Below are 22,497 nucleotides of genomic sequence, written 5' to 3'. Positions count from 1 at the left end.
CTGTCATTCCGTCTGTCTGTCTTGAATTAACTCGAAAGTTATAGAGCGTACCTACACGTGCGTTACGTCGAAAGAAAGCTGACGATTCCAGAACCGTCCTAAGCGTATTTACACTTCGGCCAGACAAAAATTGTTCGCGCGTTATGCAAAAAACCTTCAAAATTAAACTCATTATCTGCTAAGTAGCATTGATTGACTGACGTCAAGATCGACCAATCCTGTGCCGGCACGATTGACCAATCCTACAGTTCAGTCGCCTGATGGTTGGCCAATCGCTGCGTCTGTGGGCGGGACTAATCGTTTTCATCTCAGGGATCTGGCAGCCATTGCCTCAAGCTAAAAACCCCATTTACTTCCAGCTCAAAATCTGCTAATCCAGCTTCGAAATAGTATCTCTTTTAAAAATAACATAAGATTTACCAAAAACGTTTTATAAGTACTTTCATTTTCATCTTTCAAGGTATTAAAAGGTAGAAATGTTGCCCGGCAGCAGATTGAGAGAGGGACAGAGACAGGGCCCAAAAGCCTGGGACTCGATTTAAAATGTTGCCCGGCAGCAGATTCACAGAGGGACACAGAGGCCCCAAAGCCTGGGACTCGATTTAAACCGCCCGGCCCAAAACAGCCCTGGCAAAGCCGGGCTCCCCCAGCTAGTAAACTATAAATTACATGAAATAACTATTTTAAACAATAATTTAAATTTTTGAAAAAAATAATTTTATTTTCTAACGGGGCTAAAAATAAACTTACCTTGTTTTAAAGTATTTAAAAATAATAAACATGCGGAAAAAATGTTTTAATTTTAATTAATTCACCACTTACCTTGTAAAAAGCAGGCCTTACGCCTGCTTTTTAAATGTGTAACTTCTGCAGACTTACCCTCCCGGGAAAACCTGCAAAAGAACCCGAAGTTCAAAGCGCACGTGCAGCCTCTCCTGCGCACGCACAGCCTCTCCTGCGCACGCGTTCGAACTCTGAACCCCTTCTTTCAGGGGAACGGAAGTGCTGGTTTCCCACGCATGCGCAGTGCATGCAGGAAACCGGCACTTCCATTGGGCCTATGGGTGAGTACCCCGTGCATACTCACCCGTGGAGACCCGAATTTCTGGGCCAATTATGTTTAGCACTAATTTGAACCAGGCATTGCCAACAGAATTGAACCACTGAAACAGACTCTCTATATATGCAGGAAAAATTGCATTATCTAGACGGTGTACATCAAATTTGTCACAAACTAGCTCTTACTGGCAACAATAATCAAAAATCTTATTTCAAAACTGCGCAGAAAAGTCAAACTACATGGGCGGCAGAAAAATATGACATGTCTGACAGGAGAGGAGAATCAGATTTCACGATAATTGAGATTTTGTGTGTGCCATTCTGACTATTCCGATGGATGCAAAAGATCCCAATGCATCATTCAAAGAAGAACTGGGGAGATCTCAATTAGGTTCCACATAAGAGACTGCAAACAAAAATGAGAGAACATCAAATTGGAGGCAACCTATTGACAATGGAACAATGGGTCTGTACTTCAATTGGCAGGAGGTGGCTAGTGATGTCCCCCAGGGATCTGTAATGGGGCCTAAGCTTTTCACTATATTTATAAATGACTTCGATGAAGGAATAGAGAGCTGTATATCCATGTTTGCTAACTGCACCAAGTTAGGTGTCACAGTAAATAGTGCAGATGGGAGCAGAAAGTTGCAATGGGATATTGATAGATTAAGTGAGCAGGCAAAACTGTGGCAGATGGAGTTCAATGTGGTGAAATATGAGGTCATCAACTTTGGACCCAAGAAAGATAGATCAGAGCATTTTCTACATGGTGAGAAGCTAGGAACTGTGGAGGAGCAGGGAGATTTAAGAACATAAGAAATAAGAGCAGTAGGCCATACAGCCACTCGAGCCTGCTCCGCCATTCCGTAAGATCATGACTGATCATCGACCTCAACTCCACTTTCCCGCCCAATCTCCATATCCCTTGATTCCCCTAGAGTCCAAAAATCTATCCATCTCAGCCTTGAATATACTCAAAGACTCAGCATTCACAGCCCTCTGGGGCAGAGAATTCCAAAGATTCACAACTCTCTAAGTGAAGAAATTCCTCCTCATCTCAGTATTAAATGGTCGACCCCTTATCCTGAGACTATGCCCCCTAGTTCTAGACACTCCAGCCAGGGGAAACAACCTCTCAGCATCTACCCTGTCAATCCCCTTCAGAATCTTGTATGTTTCAATGAGATCACCTCTCATTCTTCTAAACTCCAGAGTATAATCCCATTCTACACAATCTCTTATCATAGGACAGCCCTCTCATCCCAGGAATCAATCTAGTGAACCTTTGTTGCACCGCCGCCAAGGCAAGTATATCCTTCCTTAGATAAGGAGACCAAAATTGTGCACAGTACTCCAGGTGTGGTCTCACCAAGGCCCTGTACAATTGTAGCAAGACTTCCTTACTCTTATACCCCAACCCCCTTGCAATAAAGGCCAACATGCCATTTGCCTTCCTTATTGCTTACTGCGTTTCTTTCACGAGGACACCCAAATCTCTCTGAACACCAACATTTGAAAGTTTCTCACTGTTAAGTCCGTGAATACTTGAGACACGAACTAGCAGGAGTGAAAACAAACAGATCTTTACTGCTGAAAGGCAATAACGAAACTAAACAACAGAGGCTCTCTAGCACCTTTTATACAGGGGTGGTCACTGCCGGTACTGCAGTCTGAGACCAGTTATTCTCTTAAAGGTACATACACAACAATTCCTCCCCTTTTAGATAAACAGTACATAACATTCATTTAACAACTAAATGATAACAAATTACAATCACAATTACTGTTGCTAGATACATTGGTTAAGTTTAAGCAATTATAAGTTCAGTCTTTGAGGAGGCTTCCTGATTCTGTCTGGATAACGCCTCTTTGGGGTATCAGGTTCTTCTGGCAATGTTGAGTCGGAATCAATGTCGTTGTTTGGTTCATCTGCTTCCAATATTACCGGTTCTGCGGTAGCTGCAATTGGAACGTCGATTTCATTACCAGGTGTATCAGATCGTGGTGTGGAGTTGACGTTTTCCAGTGACTCTAGAATCTGGTCAGCATGGCGTCTTACAATTCTCTCCCCAACGTCCACGGTATACATGAGAGGTCCTTGTTGTGTACAAATCGTTCCTGGTTGCCATTTCTCAGTGCGGTAGTCCCGGGCCAAAACTGGTTGACCTATCTTAAAACTCCTGGTCGGCCTTTCATTCATATTCTGAAACTGCCTGTTCTCCACATCTCTTCGGACGTTTGGCTTAACCAAATCCAAGCGGCATCGTAGTCTTCGATTGAAGAACATCATGGCTGGAGTTTGGCTGGTAACCGCATGTGTCGCATTCCGGTAGGCAAACAAGAAGTTGTCCACCTTGTGTTGTAGGGGTATATCTTCATTACACATTGCCTTGATAGCCTTCTAGAATGTTTGGACGAACCTCTCGGCCAATCCATTAGTGGCTGGATGATATGGGGCAGATGTGTAATGCTTAACACCATTGTTCTTTAAGAACCTCCGGAACTCTTCAGACACAAACTGTGGTCCATTGTCAGAGCAAATCTGTTCAGGCAGCCCATTCCTGGCAAATATGGTTCGTAAAACTGTGATAGTTTTTTCCGTGGTGGTTGAGGACATTTTTATTACCTCTGGACACTTTGAATGTGCATCCACCGCAATTAAAAACATCGAGTCCATGAAGGGACCAGCAAAATCAATGTGCACCCTTTGCCATGGAGATGAGGGCCACTCCCATGGATGCAGAGGAGCTTGTGGTGGGGCGTTTTGGACCTTCTGGCATCCTGCACAGCTCTTGGTCATCTCTTCGATTTCTCTATCGATTCCCGGCCACCACACAAACGCTCTGGCTAAGCTCTTCATTTTTACCCCACCCAGATGACCCTCATGAAGCTCATTGAGCACTCTATCCCTCAACTTAGGTGGAATTACTACTCTGGATCCACACATCAAGGTTCCTCTGCACACTGACAGCTGTTCTCTTCTCGGCGAGAATGCTGGCAGCAGTGGTTCGCCATGTGCTGGCCATCCCTTCACCGTTAAATCATAGACCCGTGATAGTGTCGGGTCATTCCGTGTTTCCTTTTCTATGTTTGCATTCGTCACAGGGAGACATTCGACTATGGTCGAATGGAATAACTCCATTGGATCCACTGCAAGGTCTTCTTCTTCCACCGTCGGCAACGGTAGACGTGACAATCCATCAGCATTTCCATGCTGTTTAGTTCCTTTGTACTCGATGTCATATTGGTGTGCCCCTAGGAAAAGGGACCATCTCTGCAGCCGTTGTGCTGTCATTATTGGTACGCCCTTCTGAGGGTTTAAAATGGAGACAAGAGGTTGATGATCGGTTAGTAGAGTAAATTTTTGACCGTGCAGATAGTGATTGAACTTCTTCACCCCCCACACTAGGCTGAGGGCCTCTCTGTCAATCTGGGCGTAGTTACGCTCAGCAGAAGTTAACGAGCGTGACGCAAAAGCTAGCGGCCTCTCCAAACCATCAAGGAATTTATGTGACAGTACCTCCCCAATGCCGTAGGGAGACGCATCACACGCCAGCCTGATTGGCAGTGCTGGGTTGTAGTGAGCCAATACTTCCTTTGAAGTGATTAAATCCTTACTCTTCTGAAAAGCACGCTTACAATCATCGCTCCATTTCCATGCTACCCCCGTTCGTAGCAGGGCGTTCAGTGGGTGCAGAATTGTCGACAAATTCGGCAAAAACTTATGATAGTAATTCACCAACCCGAGGAATGACTTCAGTTGCGACACATTTTCAGGCGCTGGGGCCTTAACAACCGCTTCAATTTTGTCAGGGGACTTATGTAACCCCTCTTCATCAATCACGTGGCCACAATACGTTATCTGTTTCTTAAAAAATTCGCACTTGGGGCGGTTGGCTCGCAGCCCATGTTCCCGTAGTCTAGTGAGCACCTGTTCTAGGTTGTTAAGGTGTTCACTGTCATCTTCACCTGTCACAAGGATGTCGTCCAAGTAACACTGAGTCCCCTGAATCCCTTGCAGGACTTGTTCCATTGCTCTTTGCCATATCGCCGGAGCCGATGCTACTCCGAATACCAATCGATGATACGATAAACACTCACAAAGGTCTTTACCAGTAAGATACTTCCTAGAGGACTCTTCAACCTCCATCTGCAAATATGCTTGTGCTAGGTCAATTTTTGTAAAACGCTTCCCTCCAGACAGCGAGGCGAAGATGTCTTCTATCCTTGGAAGAGGATATTGTACTGTGCGAAGGACAGGGTTCACCATCACCTTGAAATCCCCACAGATGCGAATCTTCCTTGGCTCTCCGGACTTATTGCTTAACGTTTTCTTCATGACAGGAACGATGGGTGTCGCCCACTCGCTCCAGTCGACCTTAGACAACATGCCCGCCTTCTCCAGATTCTCCAGCTCTGCCTCGACGGCTGGGCGAATTGCATATGGTACCGGTCTCGCTTTGAAAAACTTGGGAACTGCATTCTCTTCTATTTTTATCGAGGCGGTTATGCCTTTAAACGTGCCCAGTTCTTGTTGAAATACCTCTTTGGCGTTAGCTAAGATTGTTGACAATCGTCCAGGAGTGACGTCTTCATCTTTTTTACCGTCCACCGTCATTGCATGAATGGAATGCCAATCTAAGTTTATCTTCCTGATTCATTCCCGTCCCAATAACGGTGGTCCACCATTTGGCAGTATGTAGAGATACAATTTCCGTATTTTCTTGCCATTGTATTCGACAGGCACCCTTATTTTTCCTCTGGGGTATACTTTTTGCCCCGTATACGTCGTCAAGACGATGGATGTCTCTCTCAAGGGTATGTGTGAAAATAGCCGCTCGTAGTCTCGTCGATTCATGACGGTTAGCGCTGATCCTGTATCCAATTCCATTTTAACTTGGAACCCTGCTATCGTGAGAGTGACCCAAATGGTTCGGTGATCCTCTTTTGCGATTACATTGTGAAGTTTGAGACAGCTTAGTCTCCTGTTTCCGGATTCAGTATCGCTCATCTGGTCTTTGGAACTACTGTCCGTCATCTTTTGTACTTTCTTGTACGGTTCCTTAGTAGCCTTTTTGTTGTCGCTGGTCTTCTTCCCAGACCTACAAACTCATGCAATGTGTCCAATCTTCCCGCATTGTCTGCATATTTTGTCTTTGGACCAGCAGTCCTTCTGGTCATGGTTAGTTCTGCCGCAGCGATAACATTTTGCAAATCCCCGTGTCATTTCGTGGGTGCCGTATTCCTGTGGTTTTTGTTGAATTTCTGCAGCTCCCCTGGCTGCTGCTTCATACGATACTGCCACGCTGAAAGCCTTGTCTAGCGTCAGCTCTTTTTCTGAGAGTAACTTCTTCTGTGTTCCTTCACTCAGGAGTCCACAGACAAATTTGTCCCGTAGGGTATCTGCCAGTCCTGCTCCGAACTGGCAGTGCTTTGATAGCTTGCGTAGTTCCGTAAGATACTCAGCATTGCTCTCATCTTTGTGCTGAGTTCTCCTGTGGAATTTAAATCTTTCTGCTATCAACAGCGGTGCAGGGTTTAAGTGTTCCTGTAGGACAGCAACAATTTCGTTAAAACTCTTCACCTTCGGTTTGGCTGGAGTAATCAGGTCCCGCAATAGGCCGTACGTTCTAGCGCCCATTAAGTTTAACAATATCGATGCCTTTTTCCCCTCCGCTATATCGTTTGCCTCGAAATATACCTCGACTCTTTCCACATACGTGGTCCAATCCTCTAATGTATTATCAAAAGCAGTGATACAGCCAGTCTTCGGCATCTTGAAAATCTAAAATGGCGCCTCCCGCGCTTTGCCTTCGTCCCCGATTTGCCTTCTTCCCCGCTGTTGTTAGCGCTGCTTTCCACGGTTTCTTGTGCGTATTTTTTTCTTTTATTATTTTCCCGTCGTGGAGCGGACCCTCTGGGACATTTCCCTCCCTCTTCTTAGGTACGAACGCTGCCCGGCTTCGAAACACCGGCCGCGCCCTGTGTGCTCCACCCTCTCTCTCTCTCTTTGCTTCCCGACTCGCTGCCCGGCCCCGTTGAAAAGCCACCCGATCGAGCTTCAGCCCGCCGCAGCCCAGGAAGGATCAGAGCACTACCTGCCACCAGCCCAATTAGCTGGGAAACCACGGACCGAGGAACCCAGCCTGGCTCTGGACAGTCTCTCCTGCAAGTTTTTAAATCGATGATTGATGGTCGACGCCCGTTTATCGAGTTTCAATGGCCTCTATTTTTATTTTTTCTTCTGGCTCCGACCTTCAACAACGTCGTCGGAGCTGCTGCCGAGTTGCAGGTAAGTTCGTTTCTTACTCGTCGCCAGTGTTAAGTCCGTGAATGATTGAGACACGAACTAGCAGGAGTGAAAACAAACAGATCTTTACTGCTGAAAGGCAATAACGAAACTAAACAACAGAGGCTCTCTAGCGCCTTTTATACAGGGGTGTTCACTGCCGGTACTGCAGTCTGAGACCAGTTATTCGCTTAAAGGTACATACACAACACTCACCATTTAAAAAATATTCTGTTTTTTTATTCTTCCTACCAAAGTGAATAACCTCACATTTCCCTACATTATACTCCATCTGCCACCTTACTACCCACTCACTTAGTCTATCTATATCCCTTTGCAGACTATTTGTGTTCTCCTCACAGCTTACTGTCCCACCTAGCTTTGTATCATCAGCAAACTTGGATACATTACACTCGGTTCCTTCTTCTAGGTCAATTAATATAGATTGTAAATAGCTGAGGCCCCAACACTGATCCTTGCGGCATCCCACTAGTTATAGCCTGCCAACCTGAAAAAAGATCTGTTTATCCCTACTCTCTGTTTTCTGTCCGTTAACCAATCCATGCTATTATCTTACCCCAACCCCATGAGCCCTAATTTTGTGTAATAACCTTTTATGTGGCACCTTATCGAATGCCTTTTGGAAATCCAAATATACTACATCCACTGGTTCCCCTTTATCTACCCTGCTAGTTACATCCTCAAAAAACTCTAATAAATTTGTCAAACACGATTTCCCTTTCATAAAACCATGTTGACTCTGTCTAGGGGTCTATGTACAGAAATCACTAAAAGTTAGTGGACAGATACAAAAAATAATTTAAAAGGCTAATGGAATGTTGGCCTTTATCTCAAGAGGACTGGAATACAAAGGGGTGGAAGTTATGTTACAGTTATATAAAGGTCTGGTTAGACTCCATTTAGTGTACTGCATTCAGTTCTGAGCACTGCACCTCAGGAACGATAGATTGACTTTGGAGAGGTTGCAGTGCAGATTCACCAGAATGATACTGGGGCTAAAAGAGTGAAATTATGAAGACAGGTTGCATAGACTAGGCTTGGATTCCCTGGAGTATAGAAGATTATTGAGGTGTTTAAGATGATTCAAGGATTCGATAGGGTAGAGAGAAACTATTTTCTCTGGCGGGGGAGTCTAGAACAAGGGGACATAACATTAAATGAAGAGCTAGGTCTTTCTTGGGGTGATGTCAGGAAGCACTACTTCACGCAAAGGGTAGTGGAAATCTGGAACTCTCTTCCCCCCAAAAAGCTGTTGAGGTTAGGTCAATTGAAAATTTCAAAACTGAGATTGATAAGAGTCGATAGGCAAGGCTGTTAAGGGTTACAGAACCAAGTTGGGTAGACGGAGTTAAGATACAGATCAGCCATGATCTAAATGAATGTCGGAACTGGCTCAAGGGGCTGAGTGGCCTACTCCTGTTTCTATGTTCCCAATGTTATGAGCAACATTTATCCCTCAACCAATACCACCACAAACAAATTAACGGGTAATTTATCTCACTGCTTTTCTGTGGGACCCTGCTGTATGCAAATTGATTGACACTTTTGCCTACAAAACAGTAACTACACTTCAAAAGTAATTAGTTGGCTGCGATGCGCTTTGGGATGTGAAATGCACTACATAAATGCAAATTCACAACTTGGTGATAATGGAGTCTCATTAACGATGCATCAGCATCAACGTTCCCTTTAAGCTGTGCTCGAGAGGTCCCGTGCAGTCGGTGAGCCAGCTTCTAAGTGCAAAACCCGCGCATGCGTGGATTTTGGAATGGGCCGCGCAGCAAAAATTAGAGGGAACATTGATCAGCATGTCACAAAATTGCTAGTGTGGGTTAAAAACACTGACATAGAAGGAACTGAAATATGAATTTTGCGAAAACATTTTTGGTGTTATCTTTCTTTCAAAACCAAGTTCAAGAGGTTAGCCTGGAATATGGTAACTGGGTGCATAACAGAAACTCGCTGCCCAACAACTCTGTCATTTCTGAAGATGGCAAGATGACAACAACAACTTGTATTTATATAGCGCCTTTAACGTAGTAAAATGTCCAAGAGCATTATCAAACAAAATTTGACACTGAGCCACATAAGGAAATATTAGGACAGGTGATGTAGGTTTCAAGGAGTGTCTTAAAGGAGGAGAGAGAGCTAGAGGCGTGGAGAGGTTTAGGGAGGGAATTCCAGTTGAAGGCATGGTCGCCAATAGTGGAGCGATTAAAATCAGGGATGCGCAAGAGGCCAGAATTGGAGGAGCGCAGAGATCTCGGAGGATTGTAGGAGGTCAGAGATAGGGAGGGCCAGAACAGAAAAACAAGGTACAGTTCACTTTTTTTTTTTAAACTCACCAATTCTATACATACCTGTGACATAAGACAGTCGGAAGCCTTTTCCAGTGTACCTGTCATCTGAATGAAACTTAATCCAGACGTGGTCTTTTGAAGAAATGTAAGGTGCTGGGATGGAAGAACCACACACCCGAGTTCCTTCAAGGCTTTTGTACGTTCCGATAGTTAGCCAGTCTGAACTGCACCAAGCAGAGCTCTGGATATCAAAATCCTGAAAGCTAAGGCAAAAAAGTGCAATTGTTCTCATCTTTCAGAGCAAAACAACAAAACAGATTGATCATGATAAACTCAATTACTATATTGTCTGAGGTGGTGTCTTTCAGATGAGCCATTAAACAGAGGCCCGGACAGCCTACAAAAGATCCCATAGCACTATTCGAAGAGCAGAAAACCCTCCCAGTGTCCTGGCTGACATTCCTCCCTCAACCACCAAATATGGATTATCTGGTCATTCATTTATTTGCTGTTTGTGGGACCTTGCTTTGCACAAACTGGCTACCACATTCACTTACATAACAAGTGGCTTCACTTGAAAAGCAATTGATTTGATGTAAAGCTCTTTGGACCATACCGAGGACCTGAAGTGCTATGCAAATACAAATTCTTCTTACACTGTATTTACTTCCCTTCCTTTAAACTCTTTCTCAGCTATAGCTCTGTTTGCATCGCAGGCCATTCCCCGATTAAAAGGGCACCAGGTGCTCTGAAAAGTTTTTCACAAGGCACACAACCAAAAATTTCCTGTTGTTTCTTGTTCCCATTAATTATAGATACGAGCAAATCAAGTCACCAGGGCATCGTCACTAGATACAGAAGCTAAAAAATAGCTTGAGCTGAAAAATGTAACAAAAAAACGATATGTTTGCACAAGCTGATTGGATTCAACATGTATATGCCAGTCCTGTGTCGCATTGCTGCAAGTATTTGTATCAGCTGACAATTTATTGAAAAGAGGTAGGCTTCAGAAAATGTCACAAATTGGAACATTATCTTCGATGTTGGGTTGTTTTCATTTTCATCCACATATGTCTCAACCATTTGGAGCAACATATGTATTTCCATTCAGTTATAAAACAGGTTTGCTTTCAGATCACTTTGGCATTTGGATTGTATAAATATGCAAAAGTTACTTTAAACATGGCAAGTAGTAAATTCATTTAACAATGTATTTAAAAGGAAGTGAACCCAAGAAAAGCAGTGCAATGTTCTGCAGGTCTGATATTAAATGTTGACAATTTTTAAAAATCATTTATGGCTATTCCAGAAGAGAAGGCAAGTCTTTAAAGGGAGCTGCGATCTCTTTAGGAAAGGTGGTGTGCAGAGACTGATGCAATGTCTGGCTGATGTATGGCTGGAGCTCATCTGTTTGATTGAAGAGGATTCGATTAGTCTCAATACCGAGAGGTGCAGTTCACTGGGAGGGGAGGGGTTAGAGGGGAGTCTGGGCAACACACACTACAATTAAAGTTGAAAACTAATTCTTTGTTTGCTTTTCGTATCTTCATACACTTCCCTTGGAGAATAGTGTAAAATAGTGGAAGGATTTGCAGGCTGATGAGGTTCTGGGTTTGGCGGGGGGGGGGGGGGGGGGGGTGGGAGGGGGTGCAGACAACCACTTCCACCCGACGTGAGTATCCCCACTAGATTTAAACTCAGAATTCAGAGCTCCAGTCTCCACTCGCCAGGACTCTTTGGAGCGGGGTTCAGACCCTGCATCTACTGACTCAGAGGCATAAATGCTACCACTAAGCCAAAGGCTCGCTCCACTAAGTGAGGTGATTTCCACATACACTGCAGCAAATTGAATCTAGCTTTTTTTTTGGTCTCTTCCTTTTCTTGTACGCTCCCGTCTTCAAAGCATTCATTCCACTCGCCCGGAGCATGCATAGGATTACATTGCATAGGCTATACGGCACAGAAACAGGCCATTCGGCCCAACCAGTCCATGGCATTTATGCTCCACTCAAGCCTTCTCCTGTCTTTCCTCATCTAACTCCATTAGCATAACCCTCTATTTGTGTCAGCCAGTGGCTCAGTTGGTAACACCCTCACCAGAGTCAGAAGGTTGTGGCTTCACAGTCCCACTCCAGAGACTTGAGCTCAAAAATCTCGGCTGACATTCCAGTACAGTGCTGCAGGAGTGCTGCACTGTCAGAGGTGTCGTCTTTCAGCTGAGACGTTAAACCAAGGCCCTGTCCGCCCTCTCAGGCGGATGTAAAAGATCCCATGGCACTATTTCGAAGAAGAGCAGGGGAGTTTTCCCTGCTGTCCTGGTCAATATTTATCCCTCAATCAACATCACTAAAACAGATTATCTGGTCATTATCACACTGCTGTTTGTGGGAGCTTGCTGTGCGCAAATTGGCTGCCACGTTTTCTACATTACAACAGGGTTTCGATGAATTAGAGAAAAAGAGGTGTTTGCTTTTTAGTCTGGATGGGGCGGCTCTGGCTGGGCTACCCCAAGACACCAAGTATGCCCAACCCGCGGAAACGTGGGACAATACTAAGCAACGAGTACAGAAGGGGTGATCCATTAAGGTCATGGCACAAACTATGCAGGGGAAGGAGGAACACCCAGAAGCGTTTGCTAGCAGATTGTGGCCTGTTTATAATGAAACACAAGGAGGAGGGTTGGATCGTATTCAATTGGCAGGAGATGGTCTCCGCCAATGGTTAAAAGCTCTTATAGCTCCCAAAGAACTAGTTACTAATACAACCATGTCAGGGTTTGATTTGGGAGACCCAGGCATGACAGAAGCTCGAGTGTTGAGGAAGTTGATTATGTTCTGGGAGGATGAACAGGACAAGCAGGATAAGAACAAGGTAGAAGGGGGGGGGGTGGGGGAAGAAAGGAAAGTACAGGAGATGAAACCCCAGGTAAATCCAGACCCGGCCGCTAAACAGAGCCAGGGGAGTCAATGAAGATGTGAAGGAGCAAAGCCGAGGGGGCCACCTGTGGGGAAAAACAAGTGTAGGTAACCAACCAGGTAGAGATAGCAGAGAATGCTATAACTGTGGGAAACTTGACCATATAGCACAGGAGTGCTATGCGCCGAGGAATAGGGAGGGACCGAGAAAGAATCCTGGGGGTGGTGGGTCTCAGGATGCAATAGTACGACTGGCCCAGGCCTTGGAGAAGGTAGTAAGCCAGGCTGGAGGTAAATGTAATTCCTCCAAGGGAGGAGATGGAGGGGAACCTAAACTGGAACCCTCCACACCCGCCGAGCAATGAAGGGGTCGTAACAGCCAGCTATCATACCTGTGCCCACTCAGATATGACAGCCACGGAAGACCGACTGTGGATTTAATAGTAGAAGGAAAGGAAGGGGAATACCTGGTAGATGCAGGGGCGTCGCGTACCGGTGCCAACGCGAAGGACCCGCGGAGGTCCAATTGGTCTAGCTGCGAACCCTACGTTTGGGGAGGATTTACGGGAAATACGCTGGCTGGCACGGTATCAAAACCTCTTTGCATACAAGTGGAGCCACTCGAAATAAAGTGGGTATGCATATTAATGCATTGGGACGAGGAGAGAGGAGTATTGGGACCAGACTATATGGATGCAAATGGCTTAGTGATAGATCTAGTTAATCACTGTTTATGGAAGGGCAGTGAAGGACAGTGTGTTCTGCTGGATGGGCAAGGAAAGGTGTGTGTGGCTTCGGGAAAGGGAGCATATGACTGGGAGGCATTAGTGAAAAAAAGCCCGGAGTGGAGTAAAGCCATTAGAGAGCAGGAGAAGGGGCCGTTTGCCCAACACAAACACGACAGCGGGAGAATACCCGGAGTAGAGGTGGTAGTAGAGGGAGAACCTATGAAAACCCTGCAGAGGCAATATAATTTCCCCAAAGAAGCAGAAAGGGATTGAGAGGTAGCGGTAAAGTCTCTCGTGGATCAAGGGGGCTTAAGACCTCTGGCGACACATGTAAATTCACCGATTTGCCTGTTAAGAAACCAGATAGACCATGGAGGATGACGGTCGATTATAGGGTATTAAATAAGAACATTCCAGCATGTGCCCAACGGTCGCTGCTGTGGCAGAATTGATTGGCAGTATACCAAGCTCTGCGGAAGTATGCACGGTGTTGGATATTTCAAATGGGTTTTAGTCTATTGTGATGAGAAAAGATCAGTACAAATTTGCCTTCACCTTTAAAGGGCAGTACACGTGGACATGTCTGCCACAAGGGTTTCATAATAGCCATTTGCTGGTAGAATATTGATGGACTAAGTGTTTTGAAGGGTTCTCCGGCAGGGACAAGCTGATCCAGTATGTGGATGACTTATTACTATTCACAAAGACTCCTGAGGAACATATGGTGTTGCTGAAGTTGTTGCAGCTCCTAACGTGTTGCGGGTTGAAGGTAAACCCTAAAAAGGCGGTACAATTTTTGGGACTCACACTGAGACCGGGAGAGAGAGGCATAGATGAGACAAAAAGGAAAGCAGTACAAAAGTTAGCGATACCGGAGGATGTTTCGGCTTTACAAGTAATGCAAGCGACTTTGAAACTGCTGGGTATTGAAGGGAAATGGCATGTAAGCCATTATCTGCAGTCCTCAGGAATTGTAGAGCGCATGAATAGAACCCTAAAAGACAGACTTAGGAAAGGACTAGATGAACAAAAGAAGAAATGGGATGAAATGTTACCATTGGTGTTGATGAATATTAGGGGGAGTACCTCTCGTACAACAGGATATTCACCTCATGAGTTGGCAGGGAGACCTAGGAGAACACTGGTACACTTGTTGGTACCTGTTCTGACTGAAAGACAGGAGAAGGAAGTAACTCGGGACAGATTTGAGAGACCTGAAGAAACAGTTGGAGGAGCTCTGTAGACAAGCTGCAGGGAATATTGGCAGAAAACATCAAACCAATAAAATGACTTCAGAACCACACAAACCACAGGAATGGGACATAGGGGAGCAGGTGATGGTAAGGAATTATGCTCCGGTAGGAGTGTTTGAACCACTGTATAAGGGACCATACAATATTGTGAAAAAAGCTAGCCAACTGGTATATGCAGTACAGCTACCCAAGAAGGTAAAATGGTGCCACAGCAATCAAATGAAACTGTACAAACCCCAAAAGAAAGAGAGCGGAAAGGACTGTTATGAGTATGATAAAATGGTGGACCATGGAAGATGAGGGTGTATCTATGGTGATACAGCCACAAGGGCCTCCAGTATCAGTCCCAGCTCCTCGAAGAATGGCAACAAGAGGTACCAACAGAAAGGGAGAGAGCCCAAAGGGCCGTAGCCCGAGAGACCCGAATTATAACTTGGAGTCATAAATGCCAAGGGCATACATGTAAATTCTGTAAATGAATAAGTTACTTATTTAACCAATCAGATCTGCGTCGCCTGGATAGTGTTGTAGGGGCCAACACAGAGCGAACCTTTGCCTATTTTATTTTACAGGGAAAAAGGGAAAAGGAGGAAAAGATGAAGAGTGTGTTAGTGCTTCTCTTGGGGGATCGTGTGGTGTGAAAGTTTGACCTCTGAAGTAGATTGGTGCTCATCGACTGTCACCTACCTGGGGAAAATGGCCGAAGCTGAAACATACCCTAAGGAACTGTATTTTGCATGTCCTTTTGACAGTAATAACAGCTCTGAAAAAGGGGCAACAGGATTCTAGGGTAATTTAGCTTCGGTAAAGGTAATAGAGGTAAAGGGAGACAAATTTGTGTAAAATGTAGCTTTGAGTCACCCGGGGATGGTAACAAGTGCACAATATCTAAATTACGTAATGCCACAGATGTAGTACTGCTCACGCCTGCACCGGGAAAACCTAGTGTGGAAAGGTTAAATGTAGAACCGGCTGTATCTGTAAGACTGTATGAAACCAATCACTTTGTGAGTAACGGTATAGTCTACCGTTGGCCGAATTGGAATAAGCAATTCGAAGGCAGATATTGTGAGCGTAGTGCGTTTGGGAATAATGCAGCAGGAAAGAGTGCGAGTAAAGAAGTAAACCATCAAACTATAATAATGTATCATTTAAAAACGGCACCAAAGAAAACACCCGAATTAAAACAACACAAATCTCCAGAGTGTCCAAAGCAAATACAGGTAGACTATCCTTTATCCGAAAACCTCGGGACCAGCCGTGTTTCGGTTTTCGGAAGGTGCGCGAAAACACTTCGGTTTTCAGAGGTAATTCGGTTTTCGGGAGTGCGGATAAAGGATACACTATCCCTTATCCGAAAATAACGACTATAAATACTGTAGTTACAGGGATAAATACTGTAGTACAGTTTATTTGTAAGGAAAACATTCAGTAAAACTTCAAACATGTACAGGTACAAACTAAGCTAAATACCTGTACATAAACATGCAATAAAGGTACATTACATCTGGCTTGAGGATCTTGGAGAAGATGGTACATCAGTGCTGTCATCATTGTCATCAGGTTGGAGTTGGACATCTGAAGATGGGCCAGGAGCAGGATTCTCAAGTGATGAAGCATGACTACGACAGACGGCCTTTTTAAAGACTTCTTCCAGTGTCATCTGTCTCATTAACATTGGTTTCTGTCTAAGCAGTCTCTCTTTAATTGAGTAAACTTGCATAATCTCTTGCTCACTGATAAATGCACGTTTTTCAAGGCCAGCAATTAACTGATCACAAATTGTCACCATATCGTCTATGGGGATTTTTTCACCTGTGTTCACAATGTCATCATCATCATCACTACTGTCCTCATGCTTGTCTTTATTTAACACCATTTCAGCAATTTCCCCATCACTCAATGAATTCACAACAGGTGCATCATTGTCAATGTTCAGCACTTCTTCGATGTCAGCTTCCTCTAACGTATTTACACTTTCGGATGATAAACCTTTGGCGTAAGTGAGGAGGTTTGATATCATCATCTTCTCCTGACTGACAGGAAATCCTTCAAACTCGTCATCTGCAGGTCCATCTTCATGAAACATCGTTGAAGGCCAAAGTCTGTGCCAAGCATTTTTTAAATGTTGGTTTGTCAACATCGTTCCAAGCATTAGCAACTGCATAAATGGCATCCTTAACATTGAATTCTTTCAGGAAGCTTTGGATTCCTTCGCCTCTGTTGATTGCATCAAGCATAAAGTTCAAAAAAACGTCTTTATACTTGCTCTTCATGGAGCGTAAAATTCCTTGGTCACAAGGCTGTATTAAAGATGTCACATTAGGGGGAAAGTTAATGTCGAAAACATAACTTTTCACAAGAGGTTCAGGAGGGGGATGTGCGGAGCAGTTGTCCAGGAACAATAAAATTTTGCAGTTTTCTTCCAGTCCAACTTGCCTGCAATGAGCTCGTGTCACTGGTACGAAGTGGTTATTGAACCAGTGAGAAAATATTCCTCTGGTTACCCATGCTTTCCTGCTCGCATAATAATGCACAGGTAAATTGCATACACCTTTCAAACATCTCGGATGTTGGCTTTTTCCAATCACTACCAACTTTAACTTGTGTGTGCCTGCAGCATTGGCACACCCAAGAACAGTCAACCTGTCCTTAGCATCCTTAAAACCTGCTGGTGCACTCTCATCAGCCGTTGCTAATGTTTTTCTAGGAACGTAGCGCCAGAACAGAGCTGTTTCATCAGCATTGTAAATTTGTTCAGGACCGAGGTTTTCATCCGATATTATTTTTGCAAACTCATCTATGTAATTTTCAGCTGCTTCATGATCAGCAGAAGCTTTTTCACCACAGATTTTCAGATATTTTATACCATGACGCTTCTTAAATTTATGCAGCCAACCTTCTGAATATTCACACTCAACTTCAATGTTCAGTTCTTCATGGTATATTCTAGCTTGCTTCATGACCATCAAACCAGTCAGTGGCACACGTTCACCTCTGCGTTGTCAAATCCACTCAATCAGCACACTGTCAAGATCTTCATTTTTTGCCCTATGCAATGTTTTCCTAATTTTCATTAGTTTATGGTCATCACTGTCAGTGTAAAATTTCAACAACTTGTCTTTCTGTTTCTTTAAGTCATATACGGTGGTACTTCCCACACCATATTCTTCAGTAAGATGTCGCACAGACACACCACGATCAAGCTTCTGCAATAACTCCACTTTCTGCGATATCGATAATGAGCGACGCTTCCTTCTCTGCTTCTCACTGTTACCCATTGGGGTATCTGCAGCTCTTTTTAGCATTTTCACAAATTGTTAAAAGCCAGCAAATATCTAAGAGAGCTGCAAATATCTAAGAGAGCAGCAAATATCTAAGAGAGCAGCAAATATCTAAGAGAGCAGCAAATACCTGTAGCAGCAAATATCTAAGAGAGCAGCAAATATCACACAGAGCAGCATAACACCTGCGTGGGTCAAGCATCGGCAGCGTCGGGTCATGCTATGCGCCACTTTCGGCTTTCAGAGGTTTTCTGGTTTCGGATGTGTGGATAAAGGATGGTACACTATCTCTTATCTGAAATTGGGTGGGGTTTGGCGGGGGTGGGGTACGGCGGGGGGGTCGGTGGGGGTCGGGTTCGGCCGGGGGGTCGGGGGTGGAGGTCGGCGGGGGTCGTGGTCGTGTGCATTTCGGTTTTCAGAAGTCATGCTTTGCTCCACTTTCGGCTTTCAGAGGTTTTCTGGTTTCGGATATGCGGATAAAGATTTCGGTTTTCAGAAGTGCGGAAAAATGCTACACTATCCCTTATCCGGCTAGGCCTGTAAGTCGTGCGCCACTCTGGTCATGTCGTGCGCACGACTTACGCTGACCGAAAAAACCTTCGGTTTTTAGAGGGTTTCGGTTTTCGGAAGTCCGGATAAAGGGTAGTCTACCTGTACCAGGAACCAAAAATGGCCTGGTATTGGTCCCAACCTATCAGATTTTATATCAAAACATACTTTACCAGATAATTCCAGTTATTTGGAATTTGACCGAGGCAAGATGGCCAAGCTGGTGAAAAAGAGACACCCAAAAGCTTAGATAAAATGTGGCAACAAGTAGTTAAAGATTTTTGGGGGGACACTGGAGATTCATGGGAATCCAAAGATTTGAAAAATCATTAGGAAGAAGTGGAGAAGTGGTCTACTCCACCTACTGCCATGGTCACGGCCCAAAGCCCACAAGGAAAGAGGAAGAGAAGGAGTTTGATTAATGATATAGTGACGAGAGTCAATAAGGCAGGAATGGCTTATAATAGGATTAGATTTAGTAACAGTGAATAGTGAAGTAAGGAAGCTAAGCAGCAAATCAAAAGTATCTTACAGCAATGATTTAATGCAACAGCAATTATACGAGGACCTGATAATGACTCTCCATTTAACAAAACTCACTAATCCTATTTTAGATACTGCTAGAAAGGTGGATCAGCTCATCAAGGAAGATTGAAATGCCAGCACAGAGGCAGCTCAGAATGACGTGTGCATGATGTATGGGAGTTGGTTAGGAGAACAAACCCGCCATAATTTAGAGAAATTAGAGGAGGGATACGTACCTGATTGGATTAGCAATGAACACTTAACACAATTGACAGATTATGAAATTTCACCTAATGTGAGTATATGTAAATTAAGAAGATTGATTAAGGCTCAAGTAGTTTATCACAAATGTGATAGTCCTGCTCATGATACAGTAGTCGGAATAGTGTTGAAATTCCCTCTCATAACTCCAAACCATCAGGGATGTCCGTTTAGAGTAGAAAACATTGGACATGTATTGTATGGGACGCAAATAGTAACGGAGCACCGAGACAATGCTCCTTATGTAGCCTATAGCATCTCCGCGAGTGGAGCGGATAGGTGGATTCCCACAGACCTGGTGGGATGTCAGCAAGTGAGAGAGACAGTAATTTGTCCCTATAGACTACATGACCACAAAGGATCAGCATGTGGATTCTCTGGGAAGAGGGCAAATTGTACCATGGAATCTACATCAGGAAGACATGGAGTTGTTAACTCTGCTTATAGAGGGAATGGAATGTATTATGTAACCGCTACTGTAAAATCTTTTATTTATGGAAATAATTTGTTACACAACCAACCTTTTGTATTGAGCCTGCTCATGTGGTATTGATAGGACATAGGATCCTACAACCCTTACACCTAGGAAACGGGTATCGATGTATCAGACCCACTCTCTAATTTGAACATGGAAGAATTTGTTAGTAAGTTTGGCTATGATATAGATTTACTTGAACCCGAAGTTCAGGCTAATATAAATAAATTACTGAATGATCTTGATGTAACCCAGCATGTATTGTGGGAATTAAAACAAAGACAAAGTGAAGTGGGGAAAGACATACAAAATATAAAAATTATCCCACGGTGGAAACAATTATGGAATTCGGGAACTACAGTTGAGATAAATCCTTGGATAAGAATAGTGCCTCATGTATTGGTCATAATCCAATTGATCATTGTGATCTATTTGCTATGTCTGGTGATGGCGGAGAAAAGGCAGGGGAAGAAGACAGCAAAAATGAATGCGCGAGGTCTTGGTTCAGCAAGAACAGGAGAAGTTGGTCTAAAAGTGACCGATTCCCTGAGGAGTCAGTACATCAGTCACTTGGGGATGGACTCCTGTAGCCAGTCCTGCAGCAAGGACGCACTTAACTTAAAGTAAACCGACAATAAAGGGTTAAGCGGCTGTACTGTACAGGCAGTTTTGTAAATTGACCAAGCTTCGTATCCCAACATCCCATTTGTTGCAGTCCTCCTCAGTATTGACTGCCCCCCTCCCCCCAAATTTTGTGTCATCTGCAAATTTAGAAATTGTGTTTTTGATTCCAAAGTCTAAATCGTTAATATAAATTGTGAACAACAGTGGTCCCAGCACTGATCTTTGTGGAACACCACTTCCCACCTTCTGCCACTGTGAATAGCTATCCTTTACTCCGACTCTCTGCTTTCTGTCTTCAAGCCAGCTAGCTATCCATTCTGCTACTTGTCTCCTGACTCTGCATTCTCTGACCTTATTCATTAGTCTATTATGTGGTACCTTATTGAAGGCCTTTTGAAAATCTAGATAAATTACATCTACTGTATTACCCTTGTCTACTTTCTCTGTTACCTCTTCAAAGAATTCTATGAGGTTGGTCAACCAAGACTTTTCCTTTTGAAATCCATGCTGACTATTTATTATTATATTTTTGGTTTCTAGATGTTCTTCTATTTTCTCCTCTAGTATTTTTGTGTCCCAGTTTCAGGACCACTAATCTAAAGTCTATGCATGCTTCTAGGTGGTACATAGAAAGGGTACAGGCTGATGCACCCTTCAATTTTCCTCCCCAAAGTCCTTCTTCCTCTGAGGAAGTTGTTTTTTTTGTTGAGAATTTCATCTGGGATTCAGAACTCAGGCTGTAAAGAAAAATATATACATTTCCTAATCATACACTGCATGGTTTAATTTAGCTCCAGCACAGTTCAATCCAGCTCAGATTGCTTTAACATTACAGCCATTTAATTCACATTTGCTGCAAATTCACAACCAGATCAAATTGTGAAATGTAGTGCAAACACTGCAGAGCAAACAGATCTTCAACAGATGCAGAGCAAAAACATACAGCTCCACATCCTAGATTTGGGACTGCTCTTCAACAGTTTATTTAATTTCTGGCAGTGTAAGCTGTAGTAAGAACCAGAGAGAGAAATCAAAAGCTGAAGGAACAGGATTTTCCTTCCCCTCTCACCCCGCACCCCCACTTCCCCCGCCAACTCCATCTAAAAATTGCAGCTGGCAGTATGGAAGCTTGAAGCTGTTATCCAACCTTACAAGAAAAGGAGGACGGATTTTTACTGTCTATAATTTTACTCACTTGAATTGCCATCTGAACACGGAAAGAACATTCTTTGCAAGTCTTTCGACTTGGATAAATCTGTCTAACTTCTACAGGAGACGTGTGCATGCTGTGAAATTCAAAAGCAGTCTTATCCCACACAACATGAGCTTAAGCACATGCAGCATTTGATAATGTAACAGTTTCTGCATGTTGTATCTGGATAGCATCTTTACTGGAGCAGAATTTGCACTTACAGATTCATAGGCCATTTACCAGTGAACCAGAATTCTCACCCCCACAACAAACATGCACTTTTTTTAGGCTTGTCTGCATAACAGCGCAAATCAAATTACAGCACTGTTATCATATTTCCATTGCTAAATTAAAAAGGTACAATCATACAGTAATAATGAATGAACAAATATGCAATTAGACCTTATTTGTATGCTGCTTCCTATTACTCATATTACCACATATGAAACAGTCCTGATGTCTCAGCATGTTTATCCAGTGAGACGCTGAGCTGTACAGGCTGGAAAGGTCCCACATTCAATTGCTGGTCTGTGTGAGTTACCTGACCTCAACAGAGCAGTACGAGTGTTGACAACTGGCCTCAGCGTCCCCAGGTTAGAGAATAGGGAAGAAAAAAAAAAATCAGCTAGCCTCCCACTACTGATCGCAATAGAATCATACAGCACAGAAGGAGGCCATTCAGCCCATCGCGCCTGTGCCGGCTCTTTGAAAGAGCTGTCCAATTAGTGCCACTCCCCAGCTATTTCCATATAGCCCTCCAACTTTCTCCAATTCCCTTTTGAAAGTGGTTATTGAATCTGCTTCCACCTCCCTTTCATTAAATCATTAAAACTCACTGTGAAAAAATAATTCTCCTAATCTCCCCACTGGTTCTTTTGCCAATTACGTTACATCTGTGTCCTCTGGTTACCAACCCTTCTGCCAGTGGAAACAGTTTCTCCTTACTTACTCTCATCTTAACCCTTCAGACTTTGAACGTCTCTATTAAATCTCCTCTTCATATTCTCTGCTGTAAAGAGAAC

General features: G+C 43.9%; 1 protein-coding gene across 2 annotated transcripts in view; it reads right to left on the bottom strand.

The window, feature by feature from the left end:
- Positions 1-22,497, bottom strand: part of lrp12 (low density lipoprotein receptor-related protein 12) — a 59,215-nt gene that overhangs the window by 25,121 nt on the left and 11,597 nt on the right. For both annotated transcript variants that reach the window (XM_085993397.1, XM_085993398.1), the window contains one exon: positions 9,730-9,932. In XM_085993397.1, the coding sequence (XP_085849523.1) occupies positions 9,730-9,932 (203 nt within the window). The remainder of the gene's footprint in view (positions 1-9,729; positions 9,933-22,497) is intronic.

This window comes from Somniosus microcephalus, chromosome 7, assembly GCF_052327205.1.
Source record: "Somniosus microcephalus isolate GS21.2 chromosome 7, FLI_Smic_1.0, whole genome shotgun sequence".
Classification (NCBI taxonomy): domain Eukaryota; kingdom Metazoa; phylum Chordata; class Chondrichthyes; order Squaliformes; family Somniosidae; genus Somniosus; species Somniosus microcephalus.
Note: the sequence above shows the minus strand (reverse complement) of the source record. Positions and strands in the feature narration are given on the sequence as shown.